At 37.8% G+C, this 26918-nt stretch overlaps 1 protein-coding gene across 2 annotated transcripts in view; it reads right to left on the bottom strand.

Annotated features, from left to right (window-relative positions):
* Nucleotides 1-26918, bottom strand: part of FAM120A (family with sequence similarity 120 member A) — a 68223-nt gene that overhangs the window by 17359 nt on the left and 23946 nt on the right. For both annotated transcript variants that reach the window (XM_070936978.1, XM_070936980.1), the window contains exons 4-10: nt 10233-10361; nt 9837-9933; nt 8358-8455; nt 7953-8233; nt 5144-5231; nt 2979-3203; nt 2082-2256 (exon numbers count right to left, since the gene is read on the bottom strand). In XM_070936978.1, coding sequence (XP_070793079.1) covers nt 2082-2256; nt 2979-3203; nt 5144-5231; nt 7953-8233; nt 8358-8455; nt 9837-9933; nt 10233-10361 — 1093 coding nt within the window. The remainder of the gene's footprint in view (nt 1-2081; nt 2257-2978; nt 3204-5143; nt 5232-7952; nt 8234-8357; nt 8456-9836; nt 9934-10232; nt 10362-26918) is intronic.

The raw sequence follows: 26918 nt of genomic DNA, 5'->3' as shown, positions 1-26918 counted from the left end.
TCTTTTCTGCAAAGAGAGTAAAGTTCCCATCCACAGAAGAGGACATTTTCATTGCAATCTCCCACTGGAATCTTCGTGTGCTCCATTTGCTCCTGTTAGGTAATCATAAGGGATGGTACTATAGACCATGGTATAAAGGTCTGAAAACTGATACATTTGCAGAAACTGCCCCATTCTTTTGCATGAATAGAAAAGTGGTTAGGTTCCATGCCAGAATACATATCTTAACTTTCCCCAATGTCAGAAGCACATCTGATTCTGAAATATTTGGGAAATGACCTTCTGGTATATGATAATTTGAACACCTCTTTGTTTTTTGGTAATTCCATTAGGTTTTAATATTTATATAGCAACTAGAATATGCTTTCAATTTCTGCCAAATTAAATTAAATTCTGTATAAATTGCAAACAATAACTGGAATAAAATACAGCAGGAATAAATAATAAAACCAAACTATGGCCAGAATTACAGACATCTAATATTTATAAATCCAGATTGCTATATTTTTCTGGAAAGGAGCATAATTCAATGAAAGGAAGGTGTGCAACCTTTTTGCCTATTTCTTCTGTTCAAAAGAATAGTTATTGACACAACCAGTGATATTCATGACATTTTTGTCACTCTTCAAAACATTTCTGTTTTAGTTCAGGACCATTTAAAATCCAATTAAACTTCAACCCATTATTGCTCTGATAAGCACAAAGCTTGGTTTGATAAGGATTGAGTTCAAACCAAAGCTATGGTAACTTCAGTTTATAGAAATGCTCAGTTCTATAATGATCTACCCTCTCTTGGACTTTTTTCTTTTACTAAAAAAAAAAAAAGAAGTTACAGAAAATGTCCGAGAGAGGAAAAGCAAATTTATTCATTAGTGAATGGGACAAGGGCCCAACGAGCAGTAACAAATAAGGGTGATCATCTATTCTGGCATCTTGTTTCTCTCTTCAGATAAACCTAGCTCCATGCTTTAATGATTTAATCTCCTCAGTGTCCTGTGTGTCCTGGTGTCCAGTGTCCTGGACAAAATATTTTGGCAACCTATTCCGTGCTCCTTTTGGTATGGATTCTCTTGGCATTCCTTTATCTGCTTCTTTACCCTGACTGACCCCTGATCTCACAGCCAGAAATTAAAACAAATAAATGAACCCCAAAATTTTCATTTGAAAAGTGGCAAAAGTCTAGCTAAACTATGATTTTGCCAGATTTGCTTAAAATAAATCTTGATGGATGGACCTGTGTTAACATCTGCTCCTCCTGCCATTAATAACTCTATCTTTTCTCAAAGAATAGCTTAATTCTATCACTCTCCCATTATACAATAATGTGGTTTGTTCCTGTCTAGCATAGGGATGGAATTAATAGTTCCTTGTGTAACTGAAATATTATCAGAATTTTTTTCACAAGTACATTTATTTTAGGAAAATCTATACACAAATCTAGTAAATTATATCTAATGGGGGCTATGCATACTTTATACACATCAAAGATCTTCATTCCAGTTAAGAGTAAAATCAATGCAGGTATAAATTTATGAATTTGAATGTCATGTAAGATATTCAAAAAAGCAAAACACTTTTCTTGATTGGACTGTTCTATGATTCCATGATGTGCTTACTTGAAACTACTAAAATGTAACTTTCATTATTTTACTTTGAAAGATTTAGAAAAATATAAATAATTTTAAATGCTATATCTCCCCGGCTATGGACAGCCTATGCAAAATTGTCCATACTCTTGATGAATAGTCAGCAATTGCAACCAATCCAGTGTGATGTTTACTGTGTTTTATTAATTAAAAATATTGTAGTGCTTCTAATTTGTCCAGAGCATGATTCAAAATGCTGATTTCCAAACCTTGATGTGCTACCTGCTGTTTAAACATTGCTTTCCACCCCCAAATTCCCCTGCACTATAGGTACAAAAATGCTGAGCAACTGAAAAATGAATTACTTTGGCAAATTATAGTTTTTTTATATTTGCAAATTTAAATCACAGTTTATTCTACATCATAACTGATGCAAAGAATAGATTAGTGATGTTTCAAGTGATTTCACCATTATAATAAAAGACAAATACATACATTCAGGAGGAAATCTGTTCTTTCTAAAAGCAAGCCTCTCTGTTTTTTTCCTGCTTTCTGCCAAACTAAACAGGACTCCATAAACATACTGACGAACTGGCCTATAAAGAAGAGCAGCAGGAGGCAGGTCTTTGTTTGCTTCATCTTCAATAGAAACTGCAATTTTAATCTCACCCTGTAGATGAACAAAATGATGAGCAGCTTTCAGGGATCTTATTTATGGCATGGTATCTTACCTGCTGAAAGATTTACAACTTTCAGGAAATAATTGTATGACATACAAATTTGGTTCTTTTAGTATTTACACAATAACTTTAATACCCCAACCTCATTCACCACTGCCCTTTTAATTTTAATTCAGTTTCAGTTAATTTCATGTCTTGTTTGTATATAAATGTATATTTATAATTTAGCTATATTTCTAAAATCTAAATCTATAAAGCCACTGTTTTCAAATATATTAAAAATTTAGATCTCATTTGACAGGAATGTGATCCCAAAGAGTATCACTAAGTAACATGGTAGCATGTAAGTAAGATATGATATGGGCAAAATTTAAAAATATGTGAAAGAACACATTTTAGAATAGATAAACTGAAGAGGGAGCTTTGAGATTTGTTCTGAATGAAAACTGAGGACTTAAAACAACCTAACACAAAATTTGTTTTATACAAATATTTCTTATATATTCAACCATTAAGATAATTGGCATCAAACTAGAAATAGGATCTTGTAAAGTACACTATCAAAGGAAATTCTTTTAAAAAGTACTGAGTAAACTGAATAAATGTGAACCAAATATATTGTTAATTTTACTAAATCAAATTTTCTCCCACATAGGAACTAAAAGCAAGAGATAACATTAATCTCTTTGGAATTCTTGCCAGAAAATCTTACCTTGGTTAGGATATGAAATATGTAGGGATACATTAATCCTTTTTTGTGTCTGTGTTCCGCTACTCTTAATACTTCGGGTGCTACAGGAGGTAATGGAGGAGTAGTAATATCCATATGGTTCCTGGTGGGCATTGACAACAGACATGGGATTTGTGCACTACTGGTTTGGTTCCCTTTAACTTCAGCTGCCTGATTCCCTGAAGAAACAGTAGAGGAACCTTCCACCTACAATATACAATAAAGTCATTTTTGAAATGGAAACATTTTTACAATGAGAATATTGTGAAATCTTAAGAGCCAGAAGGCTGTATGTATATTCAATTACATTTGCAACACATTTACAGAAAATAGAACAAGCAACCCAATTCAATTTTACAGTATAGAAGAGGTGAAGCTGAGAATAATAATGTATAATATTCATGAATGATATAGCTTGAACATAGTTCAAACAGTTTGAATTCCTTTTGATTTTTTATAAATGGCTTGTTTAGAATCCTAAAATAAAGTTCCTAAACTTTTAATATTTTATCAAAATTAATATTTTGATAAAAATTGTATTGTCGTTTGTATATCAAGCCCTATTACTTTTATTCTGCATTTTTTATTTTAATTTTTAAGAAGTGATACATTTTCTACTGACTGAACTAATTTATGGATTAGAGAAATAGGGAAGGCAGCTCCCCTGCCAATGGAGGAAATCTTAATATTAGACAAATGCTAAAAGCCTTGGCTCAGAGGCTAAGACGCTGAGCTTGTTGATCAAAAGGTCGTCAGTTCAGCGGTTCGAATCCCTAGTGCTGTGTAACGGGTTGAGCTCCCATTACTTCTGCCAACCTAGCAGTTCGAAAGCACGTAAAAAATGCAAGTAGAAAAATAGGGACCACCTTTGGTGGGAAGGTAACAGCATTCCATGTGCCTTTGGTATTTAGTCATGCTGGTCACATGACGATGGAGACTTCTTCTGACATCTCTGGCTCTTCAGTTTTGAAACGGAGATGAGCACCGCCCCCTATAGTCGGGAATGACTAGCACATATGTGTAAGGGGAACCTTTTAAAAGCCTTGACAACCCACTGTGTAAGGTAAGGTCAGCACTTTTTTTTGTATTTGTGCACGTCTTTGCATTATGCATTATGCACTGCACATTTTTCAACACTAGATTTAAAGTTATCAATTCGAACCATTACAATATACACTTGAGGAGGAAGAAGGATATGAGAGAAGAGAAAATAAAAATTAAAGCCGAGTGCCTCCTCTCTGATTTAGGACAGTGTAATTGCCAGGGGTGGTGACAGTGCATGCTATACATCATGATTCTATATGTGAATCATGGTCAAGTTCCCACAACCTTTCTAGATAATAGACTAAGCCTTCCTTTAAAAAAAAAAAAAAAAGATATTTTGGTTAGGTGATTTTCTTATCAGTACAAACTGATTTTAAAACTTGTGTTAGTCATATTTTTTAGCAGGAACAGCTGAACTGGGACAAGATTCAATTATATAAAGTATTCTTAGATAAGCCAAATTTTAAAGAAAACTGGTTTATTACAGTTTCTGAATGAACTTATTATACTTTGTTTTTCCATTTGTGCCCATGCCATGATAAACATTATTCTCAGCAGGAAAAGAAAAATAAATCTGCAGTTACTTGTTTGATGCCATAAAGAATAAATAAGTATCAGAATCTCAAGTTCTTCACCTCACCTAAAATTACATTCATTATTATGCAGAGCAAAGTATATCACTTAGATGCAACCTGATTCTTCTCTATCTCAGGTAATATAATTCATGTTTTTACTGAGAAGTAAACACAACAAATTTCAATGAGTTTAAAGTTCTACACCAGTAAGCATAGAACTATCACATTAATAAAACTACTTCATTGGCAGTTTTAGGTTACAACTTGCTCAGCCTTCTAAGCATTCATGGACACTAGAGACTACTTTTCTTCTGCTCTGCACTACTAGTCAAATAGCAGTCAGAGAGGATTATTTTTTCTTGCACAGAAGGAAGCGAAAACATTGCTTCACAGGTCAGTGGATGGAGCCCAATTTGTATCTTCCAGGAAAAATGATGGGTGCATCTTCTAGGTGATTCCGTGTCCTCTACCAACAACCAAATAATCATTAAAACATATACACAAATTTAATATTGCTCAAAACACTACCTTTGATTGGTTTCCTGGATCCCCACATGCTTGATTTTCTGACTGAGTTCCTATTTTTTCCCAGTTCAATTTGTTTCCACCAACATGACTGAAGAGAGAGAGAGAAAAGCCCAGACAAACAAAAGGATTATAATGCAAGACTCTATAAAAGAGTATCCAGGCAAAACACACATTTATTTTGTGCTATGCTGACTCCAACTATTTCAGAATAAAGTCAAAGTAACAGGTTCTTATCTTTGAAAGGACTGTGATAGCTTGATTCTGAGCAATCAAAAGGGCTCTCTCTCTCTACCTTTCTCCTTTTCCTTCAATATGTGTGGCTGCATATTGAAAATCCATGGACTTCTCTTTCTGCAGATAATCTTTGATCTATGACCATTCAGTCAGTTACTGATCAAAGTTATGATGGTGTTGAACTAGACACTTACAGTATGACTAATCTCCAAGTTATGATTGCTGCAACAACCCCACATGATAAAAATTTGATTGCTTGTCAATGAGGCTGTTTAACTATCCCCACTGCCTACTTCCCTCAATCTATATCCTGCACATCAGAGCCCTACAACCCTAAGTTGACCTTTGTTGCCTTCTTACTGTGCAGCTGCTAATGAGACATGCCTGGCCTGGTCCTTCACAGAAGGCTTTCTTCCCTGTCTTACACAGTAGTTTCCTTGCAGGACCTGGAGAAGATGGCTTTTATCTGTCCAGCAGCTGCTTCATAAAGGGCGAAGCCAGGCACCTCATCAGCTGGCAAAAGGTCAATTGGGGCAGTGGGGTGCAGTACGGAACTTGGAGTACAAGGCGGTAAGACAGCTGGGTCTAGGCTGGAAGTGGCGCACTTTCCAGACTGGCAAGAAGCTCCTTTGGCCACACTGCTGGATCAGGCTGGGGCTAGGCTTCATGTTGTGCTGCAATTCAGGGGTTCTTCTGAGAGCTCAAGAGCTGCAGACTGCCAAGAAACCCATGAGCAGCATCATAGTCTTTTTCCAGCCTTCCTGCACTGGAACACAGGCACGGATTCAACATCTTCTTTCCCCAGCCTCCCAGAGCTTGCACCGTACTGCAGTATCCCAACTAGCTTCCCTCACCTCTATGGTGCTCCTGATCACCTTACCTTCCTATTTCCTGCTTAATGATCTGTATGTCTGGAGTTACAACAGCAACTAGGACTGCAAGAATTGCTGTCACTAAGCAATGCGTCACGTGAGGACACACATTATGATCGCATTGCTTAGTGACATAAATTCCTGTTCTAACTGTGGTTGTAAATCAAGGATTACCTATACTGAAGTTTCAGCCAGCAGATGAAAAAGCATTTTCAGTGACCATTCTTGGTATTTTGCACCCAAGCTGATGTCATGATGCCAGGTAAGTCCTTTTAAAATTTTTAATTGATTTAAATATGCTTGTTTTACATTGCTCTTTTAGAGTGGCTGCTTCTGCTTATTTGCATGATTTGTTTATGTCATATTAATTTTTAATAAAGCACTTTGAGAATATGGAAAGGGATGGATTTAAGTATCTATAAAGAATTAAAGAAACAAAAGACAAAAATAATTTAAGAAGTCACATTTGCACCCAAATTATGGATGCAAATAATAAAAAAGTATTCGAATGGATTTCCCCCCCCCCCCCCTTTACTGAACCTATATATGTCAACACATGTGCCTGTGGCAATTCATGAATGTTATTTGTTACTAACTTTATTAATAAAAGCCAGAAACAATGGATGGAAACTAATCAAGGAGAGAAGCAACCTGAAATTAAAGAGAAACTTCCTAACAATGAGAACAATTAACTAGTGGAACAGCTTGCCTTCAGATGTTGGGGAGGTTCATCACTGGAGGTTTTTAAGGAAAGACTGGAAAGCCACCTGTCTGAAATGATATAGGGCAGGGATGGGCAACTATGGCCCTTTTACAACCTGTGGACTTCAACTCCCAGAATTCCTGAGACAGCCAAGCTGGCTCAGGAATTCTGGGAGCTGAAGTCCACAGGTTGAAAAAGGGCCACAGTTGCCCACCCCTGATATAGGGACTCCTGCTTGAGCAGGAGGATTGGATTAGAAGACCTCCAATGTCTCTTCCAGCTCTATTCTGATTGACTGATTAACTTATTTTGATTAGTACAGACCAAACTATGGTTATGTCATCATTACTCTGAAAGTTGCTTCTATGCTTCTGAAGGCTTTAGTTTAATATTATTTATGTTAAAGTTTAAAGCTTTTGACATTTCAAACAGTTAAGAGCAAAATATTATTTTAAAATATACAAAATATTTCACAAATACTATATAATTTTTCAGTAATAGGACCAGTGTAAAATATTTTGCTGAGGCAACTAGGAAAATGCCACTTTTAAAAATCTCCTCCTTTTCTTAATTAAAAAATCTTCATAAGTAAAATTGTTACCATAAATATGGATTAATATACAAATAACAAGAAGAATGGAGACAATAGATCAGAGGGATCCCACAGAAACCGATGGGCACAATGTGATCTTCCTCACTTTATCTTGTCTTACCAACTTGAGCATGATCTTCAGAAGTCTCTTTCAAGCAAAAGGGCACACGTCAAAGATCCCTTAATTAAAGAATTCCCACTTTATCTTCATCAAATTTTACAGCTCATACCATTCCCCCAAGATCCTTCTTATACTCTTCAATATTTTTCATGCTGAAGGTCTGCTGAGGAGACAGCTGGGAAATCTTCCACCAAACAGTTATTTGCCCTGATCTGGATCCATCTTAACAAATTGGATGCCAACAGCAGGTTGTTTTAGCCAATCCTGCTGTCTTTTGTTGTACTTACTTCACAGCACCTCCGCTGCCTTCATCATTATCTGAGGAAGATGATGTAGAAGAGGCAGGAAAGTATGTTGAATCAACATGATTGGGGCTCCCACTCTGAGCTGGGTTTATTGGAGAGGATCGTTCATATAATGGAGTATGTTTTCCTTCATGAGGAATGTTGCTGTAATTCTGCTCAGAAAGATTTTTTCCACTTGTGTCCAACGTGATGGCAGGTTCTGACAGACTATAGGGATATGGGCCCTGACCCTGGGCGTTACCATGACTAGAGATAGGCTGGGCCTAAAAGAAAGTATAAATTAGGCCATGTTTTCTTAAAGTTGTGCATATTGCCCACACGCATATACATGCATCATGGGTTCCAACAGCAGAAGGATTAGCAGAAAGGGGGGGGGGATGTACTTGCCGCTTGCTTTGCTTGCAGGGCAGATTGTGGAATGTTAAGCATCTGAGGAGACACATATGGTGGCATTATACCCGGCATTCCCAAGTGATTTGGCCTGCCTGTTTAGGGGAGGAAACAAAAGGGTTTTTTTTTCCCTCTTACATGAAGTGTAGTCCAATGTAAATCTGGATGACTATTTGATATGAAAACAAAAGATCTAAATCATGGTGTTAGGCTTCCATTTTATGTTTTTAATTCTGACCTGATTTATTAAAGTGATATTTATTTTTGTTTACTTCAAATTTCAGAGCTTTTGTCAATTTCTGTTTCGTTGCTGCCTCTTTCAGGAGAGATTTTCTATGCTGACTGCCAGTTTTCTGGCAATCTCATGTTCTTTCCAAAACACTCTCCTTTTCTATTTACATAATAGATCCAGTCCCACCATTTTAGTCTCTACTGTTTGCTTCTTTTTTTTTTCCCAATAGAAAAGAAGTGCAGTGTACAGGTACTGCTTCTGATTCTGTTTTTTAGAACTAGAAGCAGAAATAAAAACATAAAATCTAGGGACTTTATTATAGCAGTAAACAATTCATAACTGTCTTAAGTCGAGTAACATATTCTTTTATGGTGGTCAGAAATCAAGATTTAAAATGACAAAGAATAAAGTACATGAAGATTACCTTATTTTGCATACTGTGATCAAGCACTATTTGTATAGCTACTGATGTTGTTACTTTTAACTAGCCCACTAAAATTGGGAAAATAGGTCTTATTCTACAGAACATAAACAGATTGCTCTTCCAGTCTTCAGTTTAAGATACAGAAGACAATCCATGCAACAAATCAACATTGCATCCTTTGTCAATGTGACTTAACTCAGAATACACTAAATAAATAAATCTCAGAATAATCAGACTATTGTGAAATAGGAAGACAAGTGTCATAATATCTACTACAGAATAAGTCTCAGCAACTACAATTTGAATTGTTAATTGAAGTAACATCATCAACCAATGAAGATTGACATTTACTCATTTGCTCGTTTTGTGCTTCTATTTTTTTTTTAAAAAAGAAACTATTCTACTAATGCAATTAATAGTAAAACCTCTAGCTTTAGATTTTCATGATTATATGGAATAAAATTTGTCTTGATTAGTAAGAGATTTCATTCTGAATCTACATAAAATTATTTGCCTTTCTTTCAAAACAAAGTTTACCTTTGTGTTGAGGTACTACACTGACCAATGAGGCCCAAATGGCTACTTTTTCATACATACACTTCAAATAAAATATACTGTATTTCACACTATTGCTACATTTAAAATACTAGTAATGGTCAATTAGTTGACAGAATTAGTGTGATCCATCTTATACCTTCTCTATTATTTTACATGTCATAAGATAATATTTCTCAATTTCAGACTGCAAATTGCCAGTTTGCAGAAACAATTCATTTTTAACCAAAGTCCTTCAATATCTTACATGAGTATAAGAACTTACCTAGGTAATGTGGTGGATGAAATGGTATAGGCTTATTAGTTGCTGAATAATATGCAACTGCTCTCTTAAATCGTTTAACTTTGTCATCCGTTCTAGACTAAAAGAATGTTAAAATTAACTTTTATTAAAATTAAATACACAAATGAACCAACATTACTATAGTTATAAACTTTTTGCAACTGTATAAAGGCAATCAGTGAACCTAAGGGTTTCTTTCATGGACAAGTAATAAGCAAAAATTCTTCTAAGTTCTGATCATCTTTAGCAATTCTTACAAAGAGAATAATAAAACACAAGTAAAAATAAAAGCCATATTCATGTAATGCAGTTCACAAGTACCGCAACATACTCTTTAAGAACTAAACACCCATGAATTTTTATTCTTTTTTTTTTTACCTGTGAATGTTGAAAAACATCTTTAGCTATGGCATCCAAATCAGAGGTGTCTTGAATATTACGGACATAGTCAGCTACAGCTTTGATCACTACATCACAAGGTGGTAAAACTAACTGGTGTGCTCGTACCTAGAAACACAAACATATGTTAGAACTGCCCTACTCACACTCCATTTACAATAAGTAACAGAGTTTGAATTAAATTCCACTGTAAAATATGCTAACAAGGAATTCTACTGACAACTTTAATAAATAATAAATAAATCATTTGAGATATTTCTACAATATTTTTTTAAAACAAGAGCAAATTATATTGTTGCTATTCTTCTGATTTGGCAGATTTGAAGCATGTTTCTATATTCATAGTAGTAATTTGGTAATTAAGTGGCAGCTACTGAAGTATTTCCATAAGGGATACGTGAGCATAATCAAGTGGAGCCACATTTTAAAACTCGATGGCAATGAGCAAGAAAAAAGTTAATGGAAAAAGAGCAATATGAAAGTTTGCAAACCAGATAAAATCAATGCTTAAAAAAATGATTTTAACATTTCAATTATACAGTATCTTGTTTAAAGTTAATTCATTTAAAATGGAGTTAAAATACATAGAGAGCACATTAATATCTAAATATGTTTTAAGTTCAGCCAACTACGAAGAGCTATTAAAAGCTACTTTTTTTTATAAAGAGGAGACACAAAGACAGATGGGACAGGGAACATCTAATTTCTACAGACAAAAATATAATTGGCACAATAAGCCACATAAAATGTACAGGTAGTCCTGTCGACTCATGACCACAATTGGAACAGGAACTTGTCGTAAACTGGTGCGGTCATAAAGCAAGATGTCACATGACTGCACTGATTTCTGAGGGTAATTCTGGTTCTTCCCTTTGTGGTCATTAACTCAGATTTGTAGGTAGTTAAGTGATCACCCACCCATTCTTGACTTGGCCCCGCTTAGCCTTGCCTGAACCTCAGTACAGTAAAGGACTGCATTTAAGCCACCTAGAGTTACCCTGTGGTAAGATGGATGGCCAATACATTTGATAAAAAAATAAATACAATAAATAGAAGCACTACCTCCAGCTCCCTCCACCTACCTATTTCCCCAACCCCTCATCTCTGCCCTTTCAGCCATCTTGTATACTGCCTTGAGCACAGGTTGTTAGGTCCACTTTTTTTAGCACCGTGATAATTTCAAACTGAACAATTGGTTGTTAAGTCAAGGACTACCTGTATTACTAACAATAGTCTTCCTAGCTGATTTATTAAGACTTCATTGTACTATAGTACAATGCCATAGAATCTGTAAAGTCTCTGAACTTACGTAAATGAACTTTTCCTCTTATCCGATTTACAATCTTCATCTTTACATTTTAACTATCAAATTATAACTTTTGTAAGACAATTTTTCCTTGCCTCTGATAGAAATGCTATTTTCCTATCTGCTTCTGAAAGTTCTGGACAGTAAACAGTTGGATTTTATGCATGTTTCCTACAAAACAACTGTCTCGCTTTAACAAGTGTGTAACTACAGATAAGTGATTTTGTTTAATAGTTTCAAATGAATATAAGGTAAATCAAAGCAGATCTAATTCTACAATTCCTGCAGATAGGTGACCAAAGATTTCAGATTTTAGATATTCCTAAATTCTATTATTTCATTTCCAATATGCACAGTTGATCAGGAAATATATTAATTACCTAATGAAAAACTTGGATTTAAAATTGATAAAGACACTCACATTATTTGTAAATGTTAAACTTTAAATACCAAAATTCATAAAATGTTTTTAATACTTTGAGAGACAAGAGAATATTAACATAATTCTTACATTTATATACATGTACACTTACGTGCAATTATTTTGACCAAAAAAGTTATTCTTGTTTCAATAATCTACAAATGTAAACCTTATAGCAAATTATTTTTAGTAGCTGATGGCAAAATATATAAATCAGAATGAAATTTAGTGAAGAATAGCATGGGCAACTGAGTACTTTTCAAAACTGGTTCATATTTAAGGACATATTGAATAAATATATTTCCTACATTTCTAATTTTAACAGTATTAATGCAATTTTCAGAACGTTCCACACTATTACTTACATAACTTCTACAAAATTACTTATATTAGGTGATTTTGGCATATCCATTATGCCTCCTCCATTTTCCTTTTTATTTCAACATCCCAACCTTATGCAGAGATTTATAAGCAAGCTACAGAGATCAGATTACTCTTAATTAAGTAACTGTTGGATAGGATTGCAGCCTAAAAGATGTTTTCCATATTATAAGATATTTAAAACACAATGATCTGGCATATGGATAAGGACACACACTGCACATTTTATAAAACATTATTGGATTATTACATAATTTTTATTATTCAAAAGCAGGAAAAATTAGAACCATAAGGCTGCATTCCTATACAGTTATCTGGTAGAGTAAAAGGTTTCACTGAACTTAATGAGCAGACATTTATAGGATTGTATTATACATTTTTAAATTTTTAAAAAAAATTTTACAGATCATGTGCCAGAATAAGTAATCACAAACAGAAACACACACACACATTTGATAATCCCAAACTTGAAATTACTACTGTTTTCTTTCAGCTGGATATTATTTTACCTAATAATAAATCTTATTTATATCCTAATAACAGCCTTTTATAGTAATGGCTGCAAAAATGTGTGGAAGAGAGAGAACTATGATTCACAATTTTTACATAACAACTCCAATGCTTATCTGATAATTTTATTAAACTTGGGGGAATTGATCTGAAAAAGCAACCATTATACTTAGATTCTGCAAATAATGTAATTTATATATATAAACACAATTGGTATTTTGTATCCAAACTGTCTTTTAAGTTGTCCCTGTCAGCTAACAATTTTTCAGAGTTACTATAAAATAAAGGTAATACACCTAAACATTTTTAAATTTTCAGATATAAAACAGTGGAGATATACTGTAAAACATCATTACTGGAGGACTCTACATTGAATTTATTTATTATTTTATTTTATTTTATTTTATTTTATTTTATTATTTTATTTATTATTTTATTTTATTTTATTTTATTTTATTTTATTTTATTATTTATTATTTTATTTTATTTTATTTTATTTTATTATTTTATTTTATTAATTTAATTTATTTAATTTAATTTAATTTAATTTAATTTAATTTAATTTAATTTAATTTAATTTAATAATTTAATTTAATTTAATTTAATTTAATTTAATTTAATTTAATTTTTTTATTATTTTATTTTATTTTATTTTATTTTATTTTATTTTATTTCTATACCGCCCTTCTCCCGAAGGACTCAGGGAGGTGTACAGCCTAATTAAAAACACAAAGACAGACAAAATTTAAAAATAATTGAAATTATTAAATAATAGGCCCAATTTGTAAAACCCCAAATTTAAAATCCCATTTAAAACCAATTAAAAATCTTTACATTGATAGCCCAGCCTGGCGGAACAACATGGTTTTGAGGGCACAGCGAAACACACGGAGATCAGAGATTTTATGAATTTCTGGGGGCAGATCATTCCGAAGGGCAGGGGCTCCCACAGAGAAGGCCTTCCCCCTGGGTGTCGCCAGCCGACATAATTTGGCCAATGGCACCCTGAGGAGACCCTCTCTGTGGGAGCGAACTGGCCGGTGGGAGGCTACTGGTGGCAGAAGACGGTCTCGAAGGTATCCAGGTCCAATGCCATGGAGCGCTTTAAAGGTGATAACCAACACCTTGAATCACACCCGGAAGACCACTGGGAACCAGTGCAGCTCGCGTAGGAGGGGTGTCACGAGTTGCGCCCATAACCACCCGCGCGGCCGCATTCTGGACCAGTTGGAGCCTCCGGGTGCTTTTCAAGGGGAGCCCCATGTAGAGAGCATTGCAGTAGTCCAGTCGGGAGGTGACAAGGGCATGAGTGACTGTGTGCAAGGTGTCGCGGTCCAGAAAGGGCTGCAACTGGCGGATCAGGCGAACCTGATAAAAAGCCCCCCTGGCCATGGCCGTCATATGTTCTTCTAAAGACAGCCGTGCATCCAGGAGGACGCCCAGATTGCGGGCCCTCTCTGTGGGGGGGTAAAGACTCACCCCCAATAGTCAGTGATGGCACCAGCTGACTATATCGCGACGCCGGGAACCATAGCCACTTGGTCTTGGAGGGGTTGAGTCTGAGCTTATTTCTCCCCGCGCGGCCTCCAGGCAGCGAGACATCACATCAAGGGCATTGTTGGGGAGGTCTGGGGTGGAGATGTACAGCTGAGTATCATCAGCGTACAGATGGACTCTCACCCCAAAACCACGGATGATCTCACCCAGCGGCTTCACATAAATGTTGAACAGAAGGGGCGAGAGGACCGACCCCTGCGGCACTCCCCATGCAAGCCTCGAAGTTGACCTCTGCGCCCCTGTCAACACAAACTGCGAGCGGTCGGAGAGGAAGGAGAACCACCGCAAAACGGTTCCCCCTATTCCTAACCCCCTCAACCGCTGCAGCATGATACCATGGTCGATGGTATCAAAAGCCGCTGAGAGATCTAACAGGACCAGGACAGAGGAGCAACCCCTGTCCCGAGCCCTCCAGAGATAATCAACCAACGCGACCAATGCCATTTCTCTGCTGTACTCAGGCCTGAAGCCCGAATGGTACGGGTCCAGATAGATAGCTTCATCCAGGTGCCTGGGCAGTTGTCGTGCCACCACACTCTCGACAACCTTCGCCACAAAACGAAGGTTAGAGACCAGACGGTAATTGGCTAATTCAGCCGGGTCCAGGGAAGGCTTCTTGAGGAGGGGCCTCAGCACCACCTCTTTCAAGGCAGTGGGAAAGGCACCCTCACTCAGAGAAGCACTTATAATCCCCTGGAGCCAGCCTCGTGTAACCTCCCGGGAGGCCAGTACCAACCAGGAGGGACACGGGTCCAATAAACATGTGGCGGCACTAATTCTACCCAGAACCCTGTCCACATCCTCGGGAGCCACAGGATCAAACTCCTCCCAGATAATATTCTCAAGACCTACCCTTGTCTCCTCCCCTGGACTCACCCAGTCAGAGTCCAAGCCTTCCCAAATCCGAGCGAATTTATCATGCAGGAATTGCACAAAATCCTCAGCTCGACCCTGCAAGGGATCTTCCCGCACTCCCCCCCGAAGAAGGGAGTGGGTCACCCTAAACAAGGCGGCTGGGCGGTTCTCTGCAGATGCGATAAGAGCGGAAAAATAGTTAGATTTTGCCACTTTTATCGCCACTAGGTAGGTCTTGATATAAGACCTCACCAGTATCCGGTCGGAATCGGATTGACTAGTTCTCCAAATGCTCTCTAGGAGTTTTTTCCGACGCTTCATCTCTCTCAGCTCCTCGGAGAACCAAGGAGCCAATTGAGGTCGGCATCGGGTCAGAGGCCGCAAAGGCACGACGTGGTCCAAAGCCCCGGCAGCCGCCCTTTTCCAGGCGGCCACCAGGTCTTCAGTTGAGTCGTGTGCCAGGGTCTCAGGAAATGGCCCAAGCTCCGTCAGGAACCTTTTGGGATCCATCAGGCGCCTGGGACGGAACCATTTAAACGTCTCCGTCTCCCTGCGGTGGGGGGAAACGGCAGGAAAGTCCAAGCGAAGAAGAGAATGATCTGTCCATGACAAGGGTTTAATGTCTAAATCCCCTCTACCAAGATCATTCAACCACTGACCAGAGACGAAAATCAAGTCCAGAGTGTGTCCCACTGTGTGAGTGGGGCCCTGAACTAATTGGGTCAGGTCCATGGCCGCCATGGAAGCCATGAACTCCCGAGCCACCTCTGACGCCTCACCTGCAGATGGCAGGTTGAAATCTCCCATGACAATAAGTCTGGGGGTATCAACCGCCACCCCGGCAATAACATCGAGTTGCTCGGGCAGGGTCGCCGCCACGTGGCAGGGAGCCAGGTACATAGTCAGCAAACCCATCTGCCTCCCACGGCCCCACTTCACGAGGAGGGACTCACATCCGGCTATCTGAGGAACAGTGGTCTCCCTCGGACTAAGACTTTCTCTAATAATCGGTCACTCCCCCACCCCTCCCTTGGGCCCTTGGCTAGTGAAATGCACAGAAACCTGGTGGGCACATCTCAACGAGGGGAACCCCCCCTCATGGCCCAACCAGGTTTCCGTAATACCTGCCAGGTCTGCACCCTCCTCCAAAATAAGATCACAAATGAGGGGGGCTTTATTAACAACAGACCTGACATTACATAACATCAGCCGCGGACCCAGGGCCTGAGGACCCGAGTCGCGCATTGGGGGCCAGAGTGTGCAATCGCTTGTAGACAGCGTATGCGCACCCCCGAAACATATGGTCCCCTGCGCCCGTCGTATCTGCCCCTCCCACTCACTATTTCAATTGCACTGCCCTTTCCAACACCTCGTTGTTCCCCAGACAAATTTCCTTCCGTGATCCCTCTGCTGCGCCCAAGCAACCCATCATGCCACCCAGTGGCTATATGAACCACCCCGGGTCCATCTCTACAACCCCCTTCCCTCCTCCCGGGTCCCCTTAAAATTTTCCTTAAAAATCCCAATAAAAAACCCCTCAACCCCCTCTTCGCTGCATGCCATCTCTCGGGGTTCCAAAGCCCGTCATCAAGATAGGCCCTCGATAATGTGGAGGGCCAGGCCTGCGAGAGGGGGGAGTCTCGCAGTGCTAGAAGGTCAGCTTTTAAAAGCATCATCCGAACCAAGGACGGGAAAGGAGGGCCAGTTCGGGGTTCCTCCATAGTCCAGAGAGATAACCATGCACAGATCACAAATGTCCATCGTAGAGCTGGACTCCACTGTCCTCTCATGACAGGGAGAAGGTCCAAAGTCCTTTGATGTTTTTCTTTCACCCAACAGAGAGCCATATCCAAACCATCCTCTCACGATGGTTAGTCTCCCTAGAGATGGTTACACCAGGGATGATGTTCTCTCTCCTCCGTTGGGTATAAAAGTCCCTCAGCTCCCCCATAGTAGTGCTTGGTCTCTCCTTCCGGCGAGAGGCGTAGGTTGGAACATGGGAAGAGGTCCTGCGTAGCAGTTCGTAAACCCATCCCACAAAGGGAGGGGGGAGGGTGAGGCAGGGAGAGGGAGGGGGGAATAATATCCCCAGAGGAGGATACATCTCCTCCTCCGCCGATGAATAAGTCCTGGCCGCCCTCATCTCCTCATTCCTCGCTCACATCTCAGCTAACGCTGCTCCAAGTGGGGGGGAGGGGGGAAGGAGGGGTCGCCCCGCGTCTCTGTTGACATCAAGCTGCAGCCAGAAAAGTCGCCGAGTTAGGGCGTCGCCTCCTTCATCGCCGCTGCCGCCGCTCCGCCACTTCAGATGGAGGGGGGACATCGCCCCACGACTCCTCGCGTTGCCGCCAGAGTCGCCATCCCCCTCCAAACCCCTTGTCTCTGTTGGCATCAAGCTGCAGCCAGGAAAGTCGCTGCAGCCGAGTTAAGGCGTCGCCTCCCTCACCGCCGCCCTTATCTCCACGGTGTTCCACAGCAGCGCTCCGCAGGGCCCCATCGACCGCCGGCTCCCCAGCTCCAGCCGAGATGTTCCGAGGGGCATAAAGCCCTCCCCAGGTTGGGTGAGGGTTCTCCTCGCCGGGGCTAGTGCCATAAAAAATATTAACGGCCCCTACGCCCCCGAAAAAGACCAAAAGAGTCCCATCGTCAGACGGGAGCTAGCTGGATGCCGCCATCTTCGCACATGCGCACAACCAATGAAATGAGGTGTGGTAGGTGGTAACTAAGGAGACAGAATTCTTAGAGGCACCTAGATCATCATTATTTCAATGACAAGCAAGAGCCATTCTAGTGTTCCAGGTCTGAAAGAAAGTTTTGATTTTCCATAGTTGTTAATATTACATTTTTAGTGCAGTATTTTTTATTTTGCTAAATTGCTCAAAAGAAAATTATTGCCAAGTGACCAATAAATTTATAATTAAATAAAAAGATGCAATTCTTCTGGTTTTCCAAAGTACAGCTTTAATAGATTATTTCTATTGCCTAATGTCATAAATTTTATATGCTTTCTTCCTAGAAAACATTTTACCCAATTTCAAAACAAGCATATTAAATTTAGGATTGCAATTAAATCTTTTGTAGATCTTTTTGTAAATGCTTTTTGTCTCAAGCATTGTATTTCTGTGCCCTTAAATACAAATCTTGCCTGCTTGAAGTATGTCCCAAATCAGATTTTAAGACACATAAAATTGAAAAGTGAGTGTTTTACCCAGTATGACATTCATAAAAATACTTTAAAAATTAAGGCACAGTAATATTACTTTTAAATTGAAATTGTTTTAATGTAAGTTTTAATCACCCTATTAATGGCTTAGCCCCAAGTCACTAGAAGCCAGACCAAATGAAAACATTTTACAATGCTTCCAAAAGGTCCATGAACTTTAGTAAGTCTCCAAGGGAAGAAAATTCCATAACTGGTTGAGCAGCCACCAAGAATGCTTCTTTCTGCATCCCTGTCATATGGATTCTGCACAGAGATGGTACAGTGAGGGGAGAGCTTAAGTTAATAGTATAAATTGTTACATGGCATCGAAAATGAGGCAGATTTCATGGTAGATCCAAAGCAAAAGAGTTCTAAATAATAAGCTTATACTCTGGAATTAAGGTAAGATCTTGACAGCCATTATTCTAATAAGTAGAATACCCATTAGAACATAGGCTGCTGCCGTCTGTACCAGATGAACAAGTTCAACAACAGTCTTATATGGTTGATCATAGTCCAGTGATTCATTCTTTCAATGGAAAAGGAATGGAAAACTTTCAATCTTCAATTGAGGGCCCGTGATAATATCTCCTTAAGACCTTGGAAAACTATAGCTTAGTGGTATGATTTATACAAGGCAAATTAATTTTGTTTAGTATTCAAGGATATCAGCATTTACATTATTTCTTTTTAAAGCCAATGCCCATGTCATGAAAGCCAAATGGGTGACTATGGGCCAGTCATTCTCTGTCAGTCCAAGTCACCTCACAGGGTTATTGTTGTGGGAAAAATAGGACGAAGGTGTGTTGGAAATGTTTGCTATCTTGACTTATTTGGAAAAATTAAAAAGGCATGATACAAATACATTAATAAATATGTTTATTGTAATCAAGTTAACATTCCTAAACTGTTTTTCAGAAAAATGGTCTAGATTAATAAAAAATGATTCTTTATTAAAGCATCTGTTACTGCTTAAAGTTAGCATGATCTGCAATATATTTATATGCCTCCCTGGAGTACAAATTGTATAGCCTTAGCACTAATGTAGTCTGTAACAGCATTTTTGAAAGTCTTTAAGAGAAATTTCATACACAAGGTATCAAGATATTATTGCATGACTACTTCGGCAGTATTCTGGAAATAGCTATCACTGCATTATAATATAAATTGCAGTGAAAAGGACTATATTTAGAATTAATATAACAAGTGCACTACACAACAAACTGAACTGTGATGGCTTTTTTTTTCTTTAGCAAAGGGGAGTTGAGGAGAGACATGACATTAATAGTATGTTAGAGAAGACAGATTACAGGAATATAGAGGTATCCTGTACAACAGTAGAGATAAGCCTTCAGTACAAAAGAGTAAATATGCCTTCCAAAAATAATAAATCAGCTGTTGCAGCATTATGCAAAAAAGATGCCTATGTACAGTGCAGCCTTCTTAGAATGCTGCTATCAGTCAGATAATTTCAAGTATTTAATTAGGAAATACCATTTCTTCCTACGAAATAAGGGAAACTCAACACTACCCACAAATATACCACACAGTTTTGCCTCATGAAACATAATACTTCTTTGTAGGAGACTTATAATTCCATATATAATTTCTAATTAAAATTTCTAGGTGTTTTGATATGCGAGTCTTCAGATATTCCTCTCTCAAGGTAACATCTTAAGCAGCTATTATTTCCACCATTTTTACAGTTGCCAAGGCAAACACAGAAATCTATTCAGAACCTACTAAACTCTTAGTATTGAACTAACACTTTTTCAACATATTTCTATTACTGAAGAAATATATTTATTCTTGGCTTTGTATCCTTTCCACATTCACCGATTTCTCATCCACCGCCTTCTCATGATTTGAAAACATGTATGCAAGTTATATCTATTTGCATACCAGACCTATTTTAGCTGTCTTGGTATTTATTTCAATCCTAATTTTTTTTATTTACAGAGGTGATAGCCATTAACTGAACAGAGTTGTTAGAAAATGTCTTGCACACATGCTACTTTAGTTACATAAAACCACAAGAGGGCACTCTTGAAGCCAAAGGGAATGAATGAATGAATGAATGAATGAAGTCATTTTCAATCTGGTGTTAAAATGCAATACAAACCAAATTGTTTTATAAAAACTCCCTTTGAGAAGTTACAAAAAACATAACAGTATTTGCAAATTAAGATGATTCTCAAATAGATCAGAGATACTAGATTTTATCATCTCTCACATACCATATACTTTAACAATAGCATTTACTTTACATGACTTCACTTCAACACCTGCAGAAAATTCTGTTTCCCGAATTACTATAATTTTGGCAATATATACATTATATAGTATGTAGATCTGTCTAATAACTGGGCTGAATTGTCAATCTTGATCCAGGCTGCTATATGTTCACCTGAAGAAGCCTATTCAGGAACCCCTTTTTGTCTTAACTTCCATATAAACTAGGATTCTGAAACAAATTCCAGCTAACATATGAACAACCTGATCACGGATATTTTTTGTGCAGATAGCCATGCAATTTTGTTAAATTATTGTTGCATGGCTGCTTTGCTCAATCATTATGTGATGTCTTCTTCACTAAATTATTGCATGGGCAGTGGCTAAAGTAGCATGAGTAAGTGAAGGGCTTAATGAAAATTTTAAAAGTATTTGGAGAATTTACTCTTGTCAAGGCAGAAAGAGAAAATATCTGCTGCAAACCTCCATTTAGTCACTTTGACTCAACCCTGATAAAAACGGATTACAGGGTCGTAAAAAGAAAAAAAATGGCATTCTTAATTTCAGTAATTTGGTCTTAACAACAATTATTTTAATTGTCTGTAGACCCCATTAGAACAAAGAAATGTGGCATGAATAGTTAGAATTTATTTAAAACACATAATTAGTAAACATAATTGTAGATACTATTTTAAGTTTTGATAGAAAACTCTGCAACTGTATTCTGCAATTCTGTATCAGAAATATATATTTATTTCTATTGATGGAATAGAGTTAACAAATGAAATAGTCATCAATGCTATATTTTTTCTATACCAATGACCTCCAGATATCTTAGATTAAAGTCATCATGGTCCAGAAAGGAACAGCCATTCCTAACTTGAGAGAATAATAGCTGATTAGACAGATATATGAGTACAGCTAGTCTTTGACTTACGACTGTTCATTTAACAACAGTTGAAATTATAATGGTCTTGGAAAGTGATTTATGACCCTTCCTTGAAGTTATGATTGTTGTACCACCCCCATGATCAGGTGATTGTAATTTTGTAATTTGGTTGCCATTCACATTTACAATGGCTGGACATCTTGCAGTCATGTGATGATGATTTGCGATCTTCCCAGCTTGTTTCTAACAAGCAAAGTCAATTCAGGAGGCCGGATTTGCTTAATGACTATGTAGTTCACTTAATGTCAGGCCCAAGGCCAAAAAGAACACAGCAAAATCCAGTCAAGTCTAACCTTTTATTTGCTTATACCTAATGGACAGAATATTGCCAAACTAAAGCCTTCAAATCTACTAAATATATCCTGACAGATTCTAGGGTACGACTGCCTTGAAGCTCTTTACTCCCCTCCTTCATCTATTTTGGCACTGCACAGTCTCCTTAATCTGGACCTTTCTCTGGGAAAATCTATATTGCCCAAACGATTATCCATTGATTATCCAGGTACACATACTATCATACTTAACAACTGACTGATTCTTTTAATGTCCATGGTAGTAAGATTGGGACTGCTCATATGATAACTTGCTTTGTGATTGCATTGATTTATAACAGAAATTCCAATCCTTCTGTAGTTATAAATTGAGGAGTACCTGTACTGTGGTTATTTACTTGATACCTGATAAAATATTACAAAATATATTTAAAGTATAATTTAAATTTATTCCAACTATAGTCAGATATGCTTCAGAAATGTAATCTTTTCAATTCTAACCCTTAATCACTGACTCAGAAATGTACAAAACTTATGAAAATAACTCCATCTTTTAAAAAGAAATATTAACTCTGGACTACCAATTTTATTGTGCTGGAAATCAGACTGTAAGGTTAAGTAAATTAAAATGATTTTTAGAACATCTATAATTCCAGTGTGAAGTGTGTCTGTGTGCGTGTGTGTGTGAGGGAGGGAGGGAGGGAGAGAGAGAGAAAGAGAGCGAGCGAGCATGAGCACTAGGAGAAAAATCTTACCTGAAAAGCAAAGGGAACATTAGAACCCATTTAGAAAACTGGGTGGCAAGGCAACCGCTATTCAGCCTTAAGAAAAGAATTCTCAGTAGAAAATAGCCTACTGTAAGATTGCATTTTAAACAGCTTAGTGTGGCTATGAAACTATTCAGCTGCTCCAGCATAAAGTTAATGCCCAGAGGGGAAAAAATTCCTGTTAGTAATTATAGTTGCCAACATATGGTAATCAGAATCTTGCCTTATGTAAGGAGAAAAGACCCCAAATCACTTACTAGTGGTTATATTCAGCAACAAGCAATGATTACTATTCTACACATTCAAGACTTAAAACCTGTGTTTGAGTAGTCATGCCTTCACATGTTGAAAGTTGCTATATAAGAATGTGATGAGTCACACAGCAATTTTTAAAGAAAACAGCAACTTTCTCTACTTCCATCTTCGCCACATTAGATAGATAGATGAAGCATTTAATCCAGGAAGTTACATTAAATAAGAAATTGGTTTTCCTTAAGAAAACAGTTCTACTTCCCATTTTCCAACTGCATATGTTACAATGGTGTTATATTTATTTATTTATTTATTTGTAAAATGTATTAGCCACCCATTTTACTATAACTTTGGACAGTTTACAGTATTAAAATTAAACTGTACAAAATGTATATGAATAAAAATCCTGATAATTAACCTAGTTAAAAGATAGGGAGGGAGGAAGTATGATGACATGACCCTGTGGAATGTTGTTAATCTGTCAACCACCCCAATGTGAAACCGCTCCACTGGAGTTGCAAGTCAACTGGCAGAGCCAGGTCTTCAAGCTCTTGAGGAAAGTCAGAAGGATTGGAGACAACCTCACTCTGGCTTGGGGAGCAAAATGATCCAAAGGACAGGCACAATGGCAGACAAAGCTCTTCTCCTGGACTCCACCTGTTGGAATACCCTGGTCGATGGGGCTCGCAGCATGCCTCTTCTGCTGGCATAGGTGAGGTGTGCCAATCCCAGTAGGATGATATGTCAAGTACCTTGGACCCATGCATAAAGGGCTTTAAATTTGATTACCAACACCTTGAACTGTACCTGGAAGCAAACTAATTTAAATTTAAAATTGTAAATGTAAACTTTTTAAAATCCAGATAGCAAGATTTTAGATTTTAGAATCTTCAGTCATAACCAAAGCAAGCGGAAATTATGTGAATTTGTGACCTTTATGAACTACAACAAAAGTCAATATGTTACTGAGGTACTCCCATGAACTAACTGGTTTAGTCAACAGGAGCCAAGTAATGACTTAGTTTATTTGATAACAGGTAAATATTAAGAGTCTACAATAGCAATAACTTTTTATAGGGAAAACCAAATTTATAGATTATAAGATCATGGCTGAATTATAAGGAGAAGTGTGTGTTTGAATTTTTAGCATTTTTTACATTTTTACTGGTACTGTATGAGATTAACTTCAAGCTGCAAATTTTAAATTATTGCATGGTTCTATGGCTGAAACTGAAGCATACAGCATCTTGATGAACCAGAGAGCACTTGGCCAAATGACATATAAAGTCAAAACTAAGAATTGTGTATCACTTGTACAAAGACTGCTTTGTATTGCCATAAGCAACATAAGTAACTGGGCATTTAGTTCCACCCTTGCAATTCTACTGTTTTATTGAACTGCAGTGTTCAAATTAAAGAATGTTTTGCATTTTAAATCACTGCAAATCTTATTCTCATCTAACCACATCAGAAAATTTATTTAATTAATCAATTTATATGGCTTCTCCTCTCAAAAATGCTACATTGAATGGCTAAAAAAAAGTTATCAAAACATTTTTTTTAAAAAAGCAAACACTAAAGAAATGATCACTGAGAAAGAACCTAATAAAACAATAGACAGAAATCTGTCAACAAGCCATCTAACTTTCCAACTCCCAGGAACTGGAACACATTCAGGTCTTCAGCATTTTATGAAAGAGTCATGGCCAACCTGATCTCTGGTGTGTGTGTCTGTGTATGTGTGCAAGTGTGTAAATAGACTTCCAGGAGTTGGCAGGTGCCATGATAGAAAGACATACTTTCAAGGCCCTGAAAGATAACATCAACTGAAGACACCTTATGGTCTGTCCCTTCTGATGAACCTAGTGGGACAAATGAAAACTGGAGAGAAGTGCTCTGGAAATAACTTGATCTTATGTCATGGAGATCTTTATACTTGACAATCAGCACCTTTAATTCCATCCTGATGTACATTTACAATCTAGTGCATCTTATAGAGCTGAGGTTTATAAGGTGCAGTCGAACTGTCTGTGCACTTTGGACCAGCTACAGGTCTCAAATGGTCTTCAAGAGGGGCCCCATGTAGGGCATAGAGGTGACTAAAGCATAAGCAAGTGCAGGATTCTTTAATACTGAAATTCCAGTAATGAGGTTTGGAGAGCAGCAATACACTGCTAGATTTTTCAAGGAGTGAACCACAAAATAAACCTAATCTCAATTTCTGTCATGTTTAATTCTGCCTTTTTTATTAACTGGAGGCAGACACATTGGTATTAATAGTAACAGACTGGAAAGAAATGTCTCAAAATTTGTTTAGGGTCTCTATATCTCCAGAGATTTAGAACTGTAAGGATTTTTTTAGGGTCCAATTCAAAGTGTGGGTTTTAATCTTTAAAGTCCTTCATGGCATGAGACCAGATTATTTGAGGGACAATCGCTCCCTAGTTACATCAGATCATCCCATTAGATCTGGTAGAGAAGAAATCTTGCGAATCCCATGTGTTACTGTTACCCTTGGTGGATCCCAAGAGGCAAGCCTTTTTTACCATTGTGTTCACCATATGACATTCTTAGATGGCTCCACTGTGGTAGATTGTTTTACTCTTTTCATGGGTCTGTATATTTTAGCTTTATATAGCATTTTTTATTTTTACTTTTTATATTTTAATGAGTGTTTTTTATGTTTGTAGTTTTACTGATTGTTGTACACCATCCAGAATTGCTTTCTGTGTGATTAATAAATATTTAAAATAAATAAAATGAAGATCATCTGTTTCCAAGGGAAACTTTTTTATAGTCAGAGAACCAGGAACCATAATTCTTAGCTATTAACTCATCCAGTGGTTGCAAAGCATTAAGTAGTTTGCGGTAGGTTTTAACCAAGGTGAGGGAGATTGAATTTTTTCCCACTATCCTCACATCTACAATCCTAGTGAGGCAACAAAATCAACAAGGTAACTTTATTTTATATGATCAACCTGAGCCCTTTCCAAAGCTATTAACTTAAAGTTGTAGGGCCCGAGAGACCCTGATACCATCTGCTTGGAGAAGATCTGAGCAAGATAGCATAGTAATAACACTTAGACTTACATACCGCTCCACAGCATTCTCTGGGTGGTTTATAATGTAAGCATTATTTGCATATTGTCCCCAACAATTTTGAGTCTTCATTTTATCAATTTTGGAAGGATGAAAGGCTGAATCAACCTTGAACCCTGTCAGGATCAAACCCCAGGTTGTGGGCAGAATTTGCCTGAAATATTGCACTAGTCCAACCCCCTACTTAGGCAGGAAACCCTACACCACTTCAGACAAATGGTTCTTAAAAACTTCCAGTGTTGGAGCATTCACAACTTCAGGAGGCAAATTGTTCCACCGATTAATTGTTCTAACTGTCAGGAAATTTCTCCTTAGTTCTAAGTTGCTTCTCTCCTTGATTAGTTTCCACCCATTTCTTCTTGTCCTGCCCTCAGGTGCTTTGGAGAATAGCTTGACTCCCTCTTCTTTGCGGCAACCCCTGAGATATTGAGACACTGCTATCATGTCTCCCCTAGTCCTTCTTTTCATTAAACTAGACATACCCAGTTCCTGCAACTGTTCTTCATATGTTTTAGCCTCCAGTCCCCTAATCATCTTTGCTCTTCTCTGCACCTTTTTTACATCGTGGCGACCAAAACTGAATGCAGTATTCCAAGTGTGGCCTTACCAAGGCATTATAAAGTGGTATTAACACTTCACGTGATCTTGATTCTATCCCTGTTTATGCAGCCTAGAACTGTGTTGGCTTTTTTGGCAGCTGCTGCACACTGCTGGTTCATATTTAAATGATTGTCCACTAGGACTCCAAGATTCCTCTCACAGTTACTACTATTGAGCAAGGTACCACATAGACTGTACCTGTGCATTTTGTTTTTCTTGCCTAAATATAGAACCTTACTTTTTTCACCATTAAATTTCATTT

Source organism: Pituophis catenifer, unplaced genomic scaffold, assembly GCF_029215685.1.
Source record: "Pituophis catenifer annectens isolate HBS135680 unplaced genomic scaffold, rPitCat1.0.hap2 SCAF_2, whole genome shotgun sequence".
Taxonomy (NCBI): domain Eukaryota; kingdom Metazoa; phylum Chordata; class Lepidosauria; order Squamata; family Colubridae; genus Pituophis; species Pituophis catenifer.
The sequence above is the reverse complement of the archived record's forward strand: the minus strand, read 5'-3'. Positions and strand labels throughout refer to the sequence as shown.